The 11,488-nt window shown below is 39.4% G+C and overlaps 2 protein-coding genes across 2 annotated transcripts; both read left to right on the forward strand.

Annotated features, from left to right (window-relative positions):
• Positions 1-187: 187 nt before the first annotated feature.
• On the forward strand, positions 188-1,210 carry LOC103473912 (BRCA1/BRCA2-containing complex, subunit 3). Its single transcript, XM_008424562.3, has one exon. It carries the CDS (start codon positions 291-293, stop codon positions 1,071-1,073), a length of 783 nt encoding a protein of 260 aa, XP_008422784.1. The 5' UTR covers positions 188-290; the 3' UTR covers positions 1,074-1,210.
• Positions 1,211-3,194: 1,984 nt separating this feature from the next.
• On the forward strand, positions 3,195-6,389 carry LOC103473911 (E3 ubiquitin/ISG15 ligase TRIM25-like). Its single transcript, XM_008424560.3, has one exon. It carries the CDS (start codon positions 3,294-3,296, stop codon positions 4,965-4,967), a length of 1,674 nt encoding a protein of 557 aa, XP_008422782.2. The 5' UTR covers positions 3,195-3,293; the 3' UTR covers positions 4,968-6,389.
• Positions 6,390-11,488: the final 5,099 nt, after the last annotated feature.

The raw sequence follows: 11,488 nt of genomic DNA on the forward strand, positions 1-11,488 counted from the left end.
TATATTCTGTGAATGAGTAATGTTCAATTATATAAAAAACTTTTTAAAATTATTTCTGTATTTATTTTCAGTTTTATTAAATTAATGACATAACTTTTTGTTGTTGATATTTGGTATCTGCTGACAATATGGCAAACTTTAATGAAGTCACTGCAGAACCATTCCGGACCCGATGGGGGCGCTAAAGCAGATAAAAGCGAAGTAGAGGAACCCGGAAGTGAGCGCGTGCCTTCGTGTTATTTTGTTTTCCTCTCTTCCCGGTGACAGAAACCTGTTTTTTCTGATAAAAAATGGCCGTCAGCGCGGTCCACCTGGAGTCTGACGCCTTCCTGGTGTGCATGAACCACGCGCTTAGCACCGAGAAGGAGGAGGTGATGGGTTTATGTATCGGGGAGGTGGAGGCGTCCCGGATCGTCCACATCCACTCGGTGATCATCCTCCGCCGCTCCGACAAGCGGAAGGACCGGGTGGAGATCTCCCCGGAGCAGCTGTCCGCTGCCTCCACCGAGGCGGAGCGGCTGGCGGACTCCACCGGCAGACCGATGCGGGTGGTGGGCTGGTACCACTCCCACCCGCACATCACGGTGTGGCCGTCCCACGTCGACGTGCGGACCCAGGCGATGTACCAGATGCTGGACCAGTGTTTCGTGGGGCTCATCTTCTCCTGCTTCATCGAGGACAAGAACACCAGAACGGGCCGCGTCCTCTACACCTGCTTCCAGTCCGCGCAGGCGCAGAAGGGCTCCGAGTACGAGCGAGTGGAGATTCCCGTGCACGTGGTTCCGCGCGAGGCGATCGGGAAGGCGTGCCTGGAGTCCGCCGTGGAGCTGCCGCGGATCCTGTGCCAGGAGGAGCAGGACACGTACCGCCGGATCCACGGGCTGTCCCACCTGGACCCGGTCACCAAGATCCACAACGGCTCGGTGTTCACCAAGAACCTGTGCAGCCAGATGTCCGCCGTCAGCGGGCCGCTGCTGCAGTGGCTGGAGGACCGGCTGCAGCAGAACCGCCAGAGCATCGCGGAGCTCCAGCGGGAGAAGGAGCGGCTGCAGCGGGAGCTGGGTGCGCTGTGAGCCGGCGGGACGGCTGTCCGATAATGGGTGCATCGGTGCTGGTGTCTGCGGCTTTTCAGGCAGAACTCTAAACGTTTTCTGTTGCTATTACTGAAAAACATGTATTGTTATGTTAATAAAAAGATTTATGGTTAAAATGGTTTGTGCAAAAGTGTTTGGTCACCCCTAAGGTAACGGTCATGTTTTGAGACTGCAAGAAAAAATAACCTTGTTTTTTTTTGCATTTCTGCAAAAAACAAGGTAATTTTAAGAATAATTAAAGAAAAAAACAGAAATTTCTAAGTTTTAAAAGTCTAATAACTTCCAGAAAAAGCTCAGAAAATGTATAGAAAAAAACAAAACTTTCTGAGCTCCAAATGTCGAAAATTTGCAAGACAATATTTAGGTTAATTTAAGAAATTTTCTAAGAATTTTTTTTGAAATTTTGGAGCTCCAAATCTGCTAAAACCAAACTCAACATTTTTAGATTAATCTCAGAAATTTTCTGGAGGAAAAAAAAAATTCTGAGCTCAAAAATATTTTGAAAATTAAAAAGAAAAAAAATCTTTTTCTGTTTGATTAATCTAAAATTTTCTAGAGTTTCAAAAACTGAACATTTTCTACTTTTGAAATTTAGACTTCTAACTTAAATACCACAATTCTTTGTTTAAAAAAAAATCAGAATTTAATCTCAGAATTCATTTTTTCTAATTTTATAATTCCATATTTCTGACTTTTTTTTCTCAGAATTTAAAATCTCAGAAATTCTTTCTCAGAATTACAACCCCCCCCCACTGAATTATGACTTTTTTCCACATTTTCATGTTATATTTGTGTGTAGAATTTTGCGGAATAATAATACAAGTTGAAATAAAGCTGTAAAATAGCAAAATGTGGAAAAAGTAAAGCAATATATATACTTTACAGATGCTTTGTATTTAAAAGGACTGACTGAAAATATAACACATATCGCAATTTTGGTCCCTAATCGAAGCAGGTCTACAGGTGTGAAAACACAGTAAGACTAAAATAAAAGTTTGGAGAAAACTTAATGAAGAGAAATTATTTTAATAGACATTTGATCTTATTTTTTGTCGCAAATTTAAGGCTTCCAACGTCTGTTAAGTAAATTGCAGAGTTTAACATGTTGAACTTATGAACCACTCAGGTTATTTAAACCAAACCAACTTTATTTATAAAGCACTTTAAAACAACCACAGCTGATGCAAATTGCTGTACATTAAAACACAACATGACAATAAAAAATAAAAACTTACAGTTTAAAAACAAACATACAATTTAAAACTAGATCCCGGTGGAGTTGAAAGCCAAGTAAAATAGATGGGTTTTAAGACGCACTTTAAAAGTGGACAGTGAAGGGGCCTCTCTGACCTGCAAAGGCAAGTCGTTCCCTAACTTTGGGCCCATGACAGAGAATAAAATATTAAAATAGATTTTTAGAAATTTCTTGCATTAGCAAAGTCGGATTCTTTACATAACCAGACAGCTTGTCATATTAAACAAAGAAAGAATAGAATCAAGATAAACCAGTCTGATGACTGAGTGATGAAGAAAGAACATCATCTTCATTCCTGTGGAGGTTTGGACAGAACCGGCTCCATCAGGTCAGTAAAAACAGAATCACATGAGCTGCGTTTCCATTAAAAATGGGCACAAAACTTTGTCTTTATTTTGATAATAGAATAAAAACTCAATTTCACAATTCAATTGTTTCCATTGGAAATATATAGAAGTAACTTAAATTAAAATCACATGTGAATAAGTTTGCTCACATGATAAGTCATTAAAAAACATGCCACACCATCATCCTCCTGCCACTTCCTGTCGTCTTCATATCTTGCTCCAGTGGCAAGTTTTACAAAATAAACTAATTTCAATACAGCCAATCAAATCCACCTCCTTCCAAGGCCAAAATGTTCTATCAAAAAATGTTTCTTTTGAGCAAATTTAGTTTTGAAATGTCAAATTTTTCAATTACAACCAATGGAAATGGAGGAGGTGTTTAGTTTCTGACATTTTTCACTGCAAACGTTTAAATAATGGAGATTGTATGTTAATGCTACTGTCATTCTGTCATCTTACAAATATGCAGGAAGTAAAGACTCACTTCTTCATTCGAACCACTCCTCTGTCAGGAAGCAGGAGAAATTTAAAAAATGCAGCCCTTCTTCTCTCTGTTTGACTGAACAACATTCAGTCTGACACTGTGACGGAGGCGAAATGGCTCTGTCAGGATTTACGCTTAACAGGGAGAAACTCTCCTGTTCGATCTGTTTGGATCCTCTGAAGAACCCGGTGACGATCCCCTGCGGTCACAGCTACTGCATGGAGTGCATAACAAACCACTGGGACAGGGAGGAGAGGAAAACCTACAGCTGTCCTCAGTGCAGACAGACCTTCACTCCGAGGCCTGTCCTGGTGAGGAACACCGTGTTGGCAGAGTTAGTGGATGACATGAAGAAAATAGGACTCCAAGTGACTCCAGCGGATCACTGCTATGCTGGACCTGAAGATGTGGCCTGTGATTTCTGCACAGACAGGAAGCTGAAAGCCTTCCGGTCCTGTCTGCAGTGTTTGGTCTCTTACTGCGAGCAGCACCTGAAGCCTCACTGGGACTTTCCCGCCTTGAAGAATCACAAACTCATCAACCCGTCGAAGAAGCTCCAGGAGAACATCTGCTCCAGACACGGAGAGCTGAAAGCCATTTTCTGTCGCACCGACCAGCAGTGTATCTGCTATCTGTGCTCCCTTGATGATCACAAAGACCATTCCACCATCTCTGCTGCAGCAGAAAGGACAGAAAGACAAAAACAACTCACGCCAAGTCGGCAAAAAATGAAGCAGCAACTACAAGATTGTGAAAAAGACGTTAAGCTTCTCCAGGAGGAGTTGGTAGCGATTAGCCGATCTGCTGATAAAGCCGTGACAGACTCGGAGAAGACCTTCACCAAACTGATTCGTCTGATTGAAAGTAGAAAGTCTTTAATCAAGCAGCAAATAGAGAATCAGCAGAAGACGGAGGAGAATCGGGTCAAGAAACTCCTGGAAAAGCTGGAGAAGGAGATCACCGAGCTGAGAGGAAAAGACGCTGAACTGGAGCGACTCTCTCAAACTGAGGACCACATCGAGTTCCTGCACATGTTCCCGTCACTTTCCGGTCCAGGAGAACGAGTGGAGACATCTCTCCCAAAGCAGCGTACGCGGCGCTACTTCCAGGACGTTGCAGAGACGATTTCAGAGGTGGGAAATAAACTGCAGAGCTTTCTCAGTCAAGACTGGCCCAGAGTTTCCAGTGCAGTAGCTAATCCGGATATTTTACTGCCACTGGAGGAGCTGACAGCCAGAGCAGATTTCCTAAAGTTCTCCCAACCAATCACTCTGGATCCAAACACTGTGAACATGCAGCTAGTTTTATCTGAGAGGAATAGAAGAGCAACGTATAGAAGTATAAAGCAGATGTACCCGGCCCACAGTGAGCGGTTTCAGAACAGATCTCAGGTCCTGAGCAGAGAGTGTCTGACTGGACGCCATTACTGGGAGGTGGAGTGGAGCGGGTTGGGGGCTTTTATTGGAGTCGCTTACAAAACTATCAGAAGAACGGGAGACAATAGCGAGTTTGGGAAAACTGACAAGTCCTGGGTGTTGCTGTGTTCAGAGTCTCTGCGTGAATTCAGACATAATAACAGCGTAACTCCGATTTTAGGTCCACAGTCCAAAAGAATAGGAGTCTACCTGGATCACAGAGCAGGACTTCTGTCCTTCTACAGCGTCTCTGAAGCCATGGCGCTTCTTCACAGAGTCCAGACCACGTTCACTCAGCCGCTCTGTGCTGCATTCAGGGCCTATCACAGCTTGACATCGCAGTCCACTGCTGTGTTTTGTGAGATCAAGTAGGCAACTGCTTGTATAAAAGATGTGATTCAGTTCAGGTTTCCCTTTAAAGTTCTCATTGGTACAGTCAGGGTGGTGGTCCAGTATACTTGGTTCTGTTGTTACATTTTCAGCTGTTGCAGTTCTCTTTCACACACTGCATTTTGTCACACCAACCAAACCCTCTGAAAACATGTTCCCCTCCTCACCTGTGGGGGCGCTGAACCAAGAAACACTGAAGGAACCAACACGGAAACCTCTGAAGACACCAAGCACAACTTCCTTCTTTATAAAATTATATTATATTATATTATATTATATTATATTTCTCTTTTGTCATTGGCAAAAGGACACAAGCTATTTCTCCTGCTAGCGCTAGGCTAGCAGGTTTGTTTTGGATGTTTTTACCCAGAATGCCCTGCGTTGTAGTTCACTTCCTACTGGTCTGGCAGAGTTCACTTCAACAGAACCCAGATTGAGGTTTTTAGACAGACGAGAGTCCAGTTTTTGGTCCGAATCCGAATTTGGTTAAACATTCACACCTCCCCAAACGAACCGGACTTTCCTGGCAAATGGACTGGAGTTGGATTAAAACAGACTAAAATGGGATGTGTGAATGCTCCCTTAGTAGAGTTACAGTTTACTTAGTGTGTTCACCTTTATAGTCCTTTAAGTTTGTTATCTTGTAATGTTTTCTGGTGGTTTGGTTTCTTTTCACATGGAAGCTCCAAAGGAACGACCAAACATTTTGTTTATGGGTCAGATGAGTCCTGACTGGAGAACCTGATGTAAATACAGAAACAAGGAGGATTTAATCGTTCAATCATACGTCATATTATAATCACTTCAAGCAAATTTTTTGTTTAGCGTTTTTGCTATGTGTTATGATCTGGAGCACCGTATAGAAACGTTAAGACAATTCCAAAGGCCTCTGACCGACAGGGGCCCTCCCACTTTTTTTTTTCTTATAGAAATAGAAAAAAATTGGGGTCCTGTCAATTATAAAATTAATCATATAGTGTCTTTAAAACTTGTTTGTGTCTTTCATTTCTAACAATGTTTCTTTACACCATGGAAGGAGTTTATTATAGACTTTGTAAATAATCAATATTGTTCTGATCTCTACTAAATCAGAACATTTTAAAGTTTGCACTGTAAGAAATATTTCGTTAGTTAAATTAAATAATCAGACTCAGTTATAATTCAGATCATTTTCTTCTGTGTTGGTTTTCTATGAGTTTCTCCAGATCAACACACAATAATTCATTTATGGAAATATTAGGCAACATTAAAACATGTAAAGTGATTTAATGTTCAGAAAAACTGATTGTGGAAAATATTGCAATAGATTTTTACATTCTAGCTTTTACCTTATCAATAAAATCATTACAATGTAACTTTTTGTTGAGTGATATTTTTCATTTTTTATTTTCTTGTTACTAAATAAAATTTTCCCATAATTTAGTGTTAATCTATTTTTGTCGCATCATTAATATTTGTAATTCTCCTTCCATTAAACTGTTGCTGCTCCAAACTCACCAGATCAAAATAATGTATCAGTAAATAAAGTAAATGTTAACAAATTAGATTCGTTGCATAAATCATTTATGTAAAGTGAGAAAAGTTTAGGACCCAGTTCTGACCCTGGTGGTTTTCCACAGGAAACTTCTAGTAAATCTGAATTCAAGTTATTTGTACATTTTGATGTCTTGAGTAACTTTTACCCCAGAATGTGAAATGCCTCATGATTCAGAAATAAGAAAGAGAAAAATTATATATAAATATATATTGGAGACAGTTTCATAACTTAATATTCAGAAGTTTGCATCCATCTCCTCAGGTTTGGTCAGAATTTCCTTCAGTCTAATTTGGGTCAAATGTTCTGGTTTCCTTCCACAAGGTTCTCATGATACATTGCTGGAGTTCTGGTCCATTCCTTCTTACAGAACCGGTGACGGTCTTTACAGAAATATTTACTTTTTATGACCAAATTGATAATAAAAACCAACCATCAGAAGGCCTGATCTTTAGGTCAGAGCAGCAGAATATTTTCCTCTCTTCTTCCTCCAACATGGTCAGACATGGAACATTAAACTGAGCCACGTCTGCTGGTGGCAGCAGCAGCTAAACAAGATTTACAGAGGAGAGGAAGCTGCATCAGCTGCTGCACTTCTACTATCAGTCCACTAGATGGAGACATGGAGCAACATTTACATTCACTGGTTCAACCTGAACAACAGGAAGGATTTTAGTTCACAATCATTAAACTCTACAAGTGAAGAAGATTCACTATTTAATAATCTGACTGAATCAAACACATTTTAACAATATGTTTTATTTTGAAAGGGAGCAACAGAAAACTGATGATTCTGACTTTAATGGTGGAGACAAGAATTTAATACCAGGGAACAAAAATATGAAGCAGTTTGTTCAGAGAAGACAACAGAGAAACATCAGCTGTTCATCATGTTGTTTGATTCCAGTTCATCAATAATCTAATAATCCTGTAGATTAACTTTCAAAAGGAAGAGAGATTAAACTTTGAGTTTAAATCAGAAGTGAACATTTTCTCCAAACATCAGAGAGAAGAAACAAGCAGGAAAGTTCCTGAAGACAAAGTTCAAGTAGGAAACAAAGTAAACTTACAGTTTGTTCAAACGATCCAAAGAGATGAAGAAGAACATCAGAACAACAGACTGGGGTCACGACCCGGTTGGATGGTAGGACGGTCCAGGCAGCAGCAGAACCTCTGGCTATGGATCCACCCGGATCAACATGATCACATCGGCTTCTGGACGAGACGACATCAACGAGATCATGACACCAAAATACTTCCATACACTTTAAAAGTGACCTGAAAATGTTTGGGTCGGTCTGTGGGCCAAACTAAACATGTTCATTACATTTTTATTCAAAATCCTTCGTAGGTAATGAGATTTTAGTCTGTTCAGTTCAGAATGAGATGTTTTAGAGCCTCTTCTCAACCCTGTAGTGAAATAAATTTAAAAGTGTGTTTTATCTCTCTGCTACCAGCAGATTGAGAGGAAGGAGTGTGTGTCAGGTTCAGCTCCTCCCTCTGTTATCTCCTGATGCTCCATGATGGCCTGGAAAGTTTGACTTCTTCTCATGTCAGTAATCACATCCATCTGAAATCTGCCTGGCAACTGGATCTTCTCCTGACTGAGTTCAGTGGGTAAAGTCTTTTACACTGTTTGGCTTTAAATAAAAACACTTTAATGACAAAGATTCATCTTACTCTGATTACTGAAACAGAGTCTCACCTTTACACAGCCATTGTACAGAGCATGCAGAGATAAACCAGCTGACCAAATGTGCTGTAGCTAAAGTGGAAGATTCTCATGTCGGGCCGTAGCAGCACCGGTTCTGTGGGTCCAAGCTGATTGTTCTGCTACAGGCTGAACTTTATGTGCTGCTGTTAACAGTTTGGGGTCTCCATTGGTGGATTGTTTGGAAAACTGAGTTCATCAATTTACTGGATTGAACTGGAGATTGATAAAACATGGAGTGGAGTTTTCTTCTGGGCATTTTTGTGCCATAAAGGGATTGGAAACCAAATCTGGAAAGAGTTTGACTGGAAAGTAAAAACTAGATTTAATAGAACTCCTTTAAAAACTTTCATTTCCAGGATCCAACCACAGATAGATGTTGGAGGAATCTGTGGAATGGTCGGTCATCACACACGTCTTCTGGGACTGAGCACAAATAAAGACCTTCTGGAGGAAATGAAGCAGGAGATTGAGGACATTCTAAGGACAGATGTCCCCATGGAGCCTCTTCTGTTTCTGCTGGACAGAATCACCAAGGATTTACTCACTAAAGATCAATGTTACATATTGATGCACATTCTGCTGCTAGTAGCAAGAAAGACAATCACACTAAACTGGATTAAACCTGTTCACATTACACTAAACTGGATTAAACCTGTTCACATTACACTAAACTGGATTAAACCTGTTCACATTACACTAAACTGGATTAAACCTGTTCACCACCTGCTGCTGAATGGAGGAAAAACTGAAACATGACAACATGATGGAGCGTCTGACTGAACAACTAGACATGAAAATAGATCATTAAATATGTAGTTTTGAAAATAAATATTGAATTTGAAAATTAAATGTTTAGTTTGGAATATAAATATGTTATGTTGAAGATAAATTTGTATAGTTTGTATATTTATTTCCAAAAATTTAGTTTGCAAAGTAAATATTTAGTTTGGAATTAATGAAATAACATGGTGAAAATATTTGTTTCAAAAATGCATTTTTAATTTTTTTTCTGACATACTAAATAAACTAAAACACCTTTTTTATTACAATCAATCATCACAACAGTCAAGATCAAAAGTAAGTACACCCTCATTTTCATCAGAACTTCGCTCCTTCCTCATGAAGACTTTATCAACCTGCCTCTGATTTCACCTCAGAGCTTCTACTTCCTGGAAACTACAAACCAGGTGAACTGTGACGTCATCATTCACGCAACATCAGTCACATTTACTTTCGGTTTGAATTTACCTGTTTAGGTGTGGCTCCAGTCCGTTTATCGGGTATCAGTCTGTTGTTTAAATTTTCTTCTTTAAGTATTTGGATCGTTTGAAAAAACTGTAAGTTTGATTTGTTTATTTCCTCAACTTTTTCATCACCTTAACTTTTTCCTTATTGTTTCTAATCTCTCATGTTTGGAGAACAGTTTCACTTCTGATTGCGGCTCAAACTTTAATATCTCTGCAGTTTGAAGGCTAATCTACAGGATTATTAGATTACTGATGAACTGGAATCAAACATGATGAACAGCTGATGTTTCTGTGTTTTCTTCTCCGAACTGATTCATGTTTTTATTTCCTGGTACTGAACTCTAGTCTCGACCATTGACGTCAGCAACAGTTTCCTATTGCTTCTTTTCAAAATAAAATATTCTTAAAATGGTTTTGATTCAGTCAGATGATGAAATAGTTCATCTTTAATGGGGCGAATATTCCACTTGTAGAGAGGAAGGATTTTAATATTTAACTAAAATCCTTCCTGTTGTTCAGGTTGAATCAGTGAATGTAAATGTTGCTCCATGTCTCCATCTAGTGGACTGATAGTAGAAGTGCAGCAGCTGATGCAGCTTCCTCTGCCTCTCTGCTGTCTGACTGCATTCACCTGACACTGATATGAAGCAGAGAAGAAGAGCCAATCAGAGGAGGAGCAGCTGATCTTTTCCAGCACTAATGATGTAAAGGATGATCAGAGTTGATGTGCAGATGAATGATGTGTGTTTCCTCTGCAGGTGAAGCTAGAAAGTGTGTGTGAGCTGATGTGAATTCAGCAGCATGGATCAGTGTGAGGACAGAGAGGAGGGAGTCCCTCCCTCTAAAACCACTCTGTGTGGGGAAGATGAGAGCCAGAGCAAAGGTCAGAGGTGAGGTCACCATCTCTAACTGTCCACAGCCCTTTTCACACAGCGTTCACTATATCAGGCCAAAACAGACGTGGTGATGAAGCTGCTGCTGCTCCTCTTTGCTGCTTCATCCAGACTGAACAGATTCAGTTTTAATCATCATGTTTCTGTCAGGATCCATCAGAGACTCAGACCAGAACCAGAACCAGAACCCAGCTGTGTGTCCTTTAAGAGCGACAGGTCAATGGATGATCCCATTAACTTTAAATCTCCTGGATCTCCACCATCAGAGAGGTGAGCTGTTTCTAACTGCTGTAACTGATCTGTTTATATCTATCATTGTGGCCATGTGACGATACCAACTTCTGATGGGTTCTGTTCTCATGGGAAAATTAGACTGAAATTCAAGTTATTTTCCTTTTATATGTATTAGTATGGCATTGATGTCTCCATAGTAACATCCCAGATAGCACAGAATGATTGAAACAACATTGAATCAATGTCAGCCAGAAACATTGAATCAACGTTGAACGCTGACATTGAAACAATGAAAGCGGTCAGTGACTTGTATGTTGAATCAACGTTAGGGTTTCTACCATAACTGACATATCAATGTTGATTCAACCATCATCTGTATGTCAATTTACATGCATATTTGGGTTGATATTACATTGAATCAGTTAGGAATCATTGATTCAATCTTCATCTGAATGGGGTTCTGCACACATATTTCTGTTTATTTTAGATTGAATCAATGTTGATTTGACTGTGGATCTGCATGCATATTTGGGTTGATTTCATATTGAATGAAAGCTAAGGATTTATGTACATTTTTAGGTCCGATAGGTCTACATAACATACCACTAAAAGTTTCTTCACTGGTGTTAAACACCATTATTGGCAGATCATTATGGAGGACCAAAACTGACATAATAATAAATAAAAGAATAGATATATATCTGACGTAAATAAATAAAAGAATAAATATATAAATAAAAGAATAAATATATATCAAACATAATAAATAAAAAAATCAACATAAAAATAAAAGTAGAAATATATAAATAAAAGAATAAATATATATTTAGATTTGCTGTATTTATTTCTGTATTTATTTCTCTACTTATTTCTGTATTATT

The sequence above is a fragment of the Poecilia reticulata genome, chromosome 12, assembly GCF_904066995.2.
Source record: "Poecilia reticulata chromosome 12, P_reticulata-male-v2, whole genome shotgun sequence".
NCBI lineage: Eukaryota > Metazoa > Chordata > Actinopteri > Cyprinodontiformes > Poeciliidae > Poecilia > Poecilia reticulata.

What these genes read in the sequence shown, in the direction of transcription:
- LOC103473912 (XM_008424562.3), top strand. Translation starts at nt 291, where the DNA reads ATGGCCGTCAGCGCGGTCCACCTGGAGTCTGACGCCTTCCTGGTGTGC.
- LOC103473911 (XM_008424560.3), top strand. Translation starts at nt 3,294, where the DNA reads ATGGCTCTGTCAGGATTTACGCTTAACAGGGAGAAACTCTCCTGTTCG.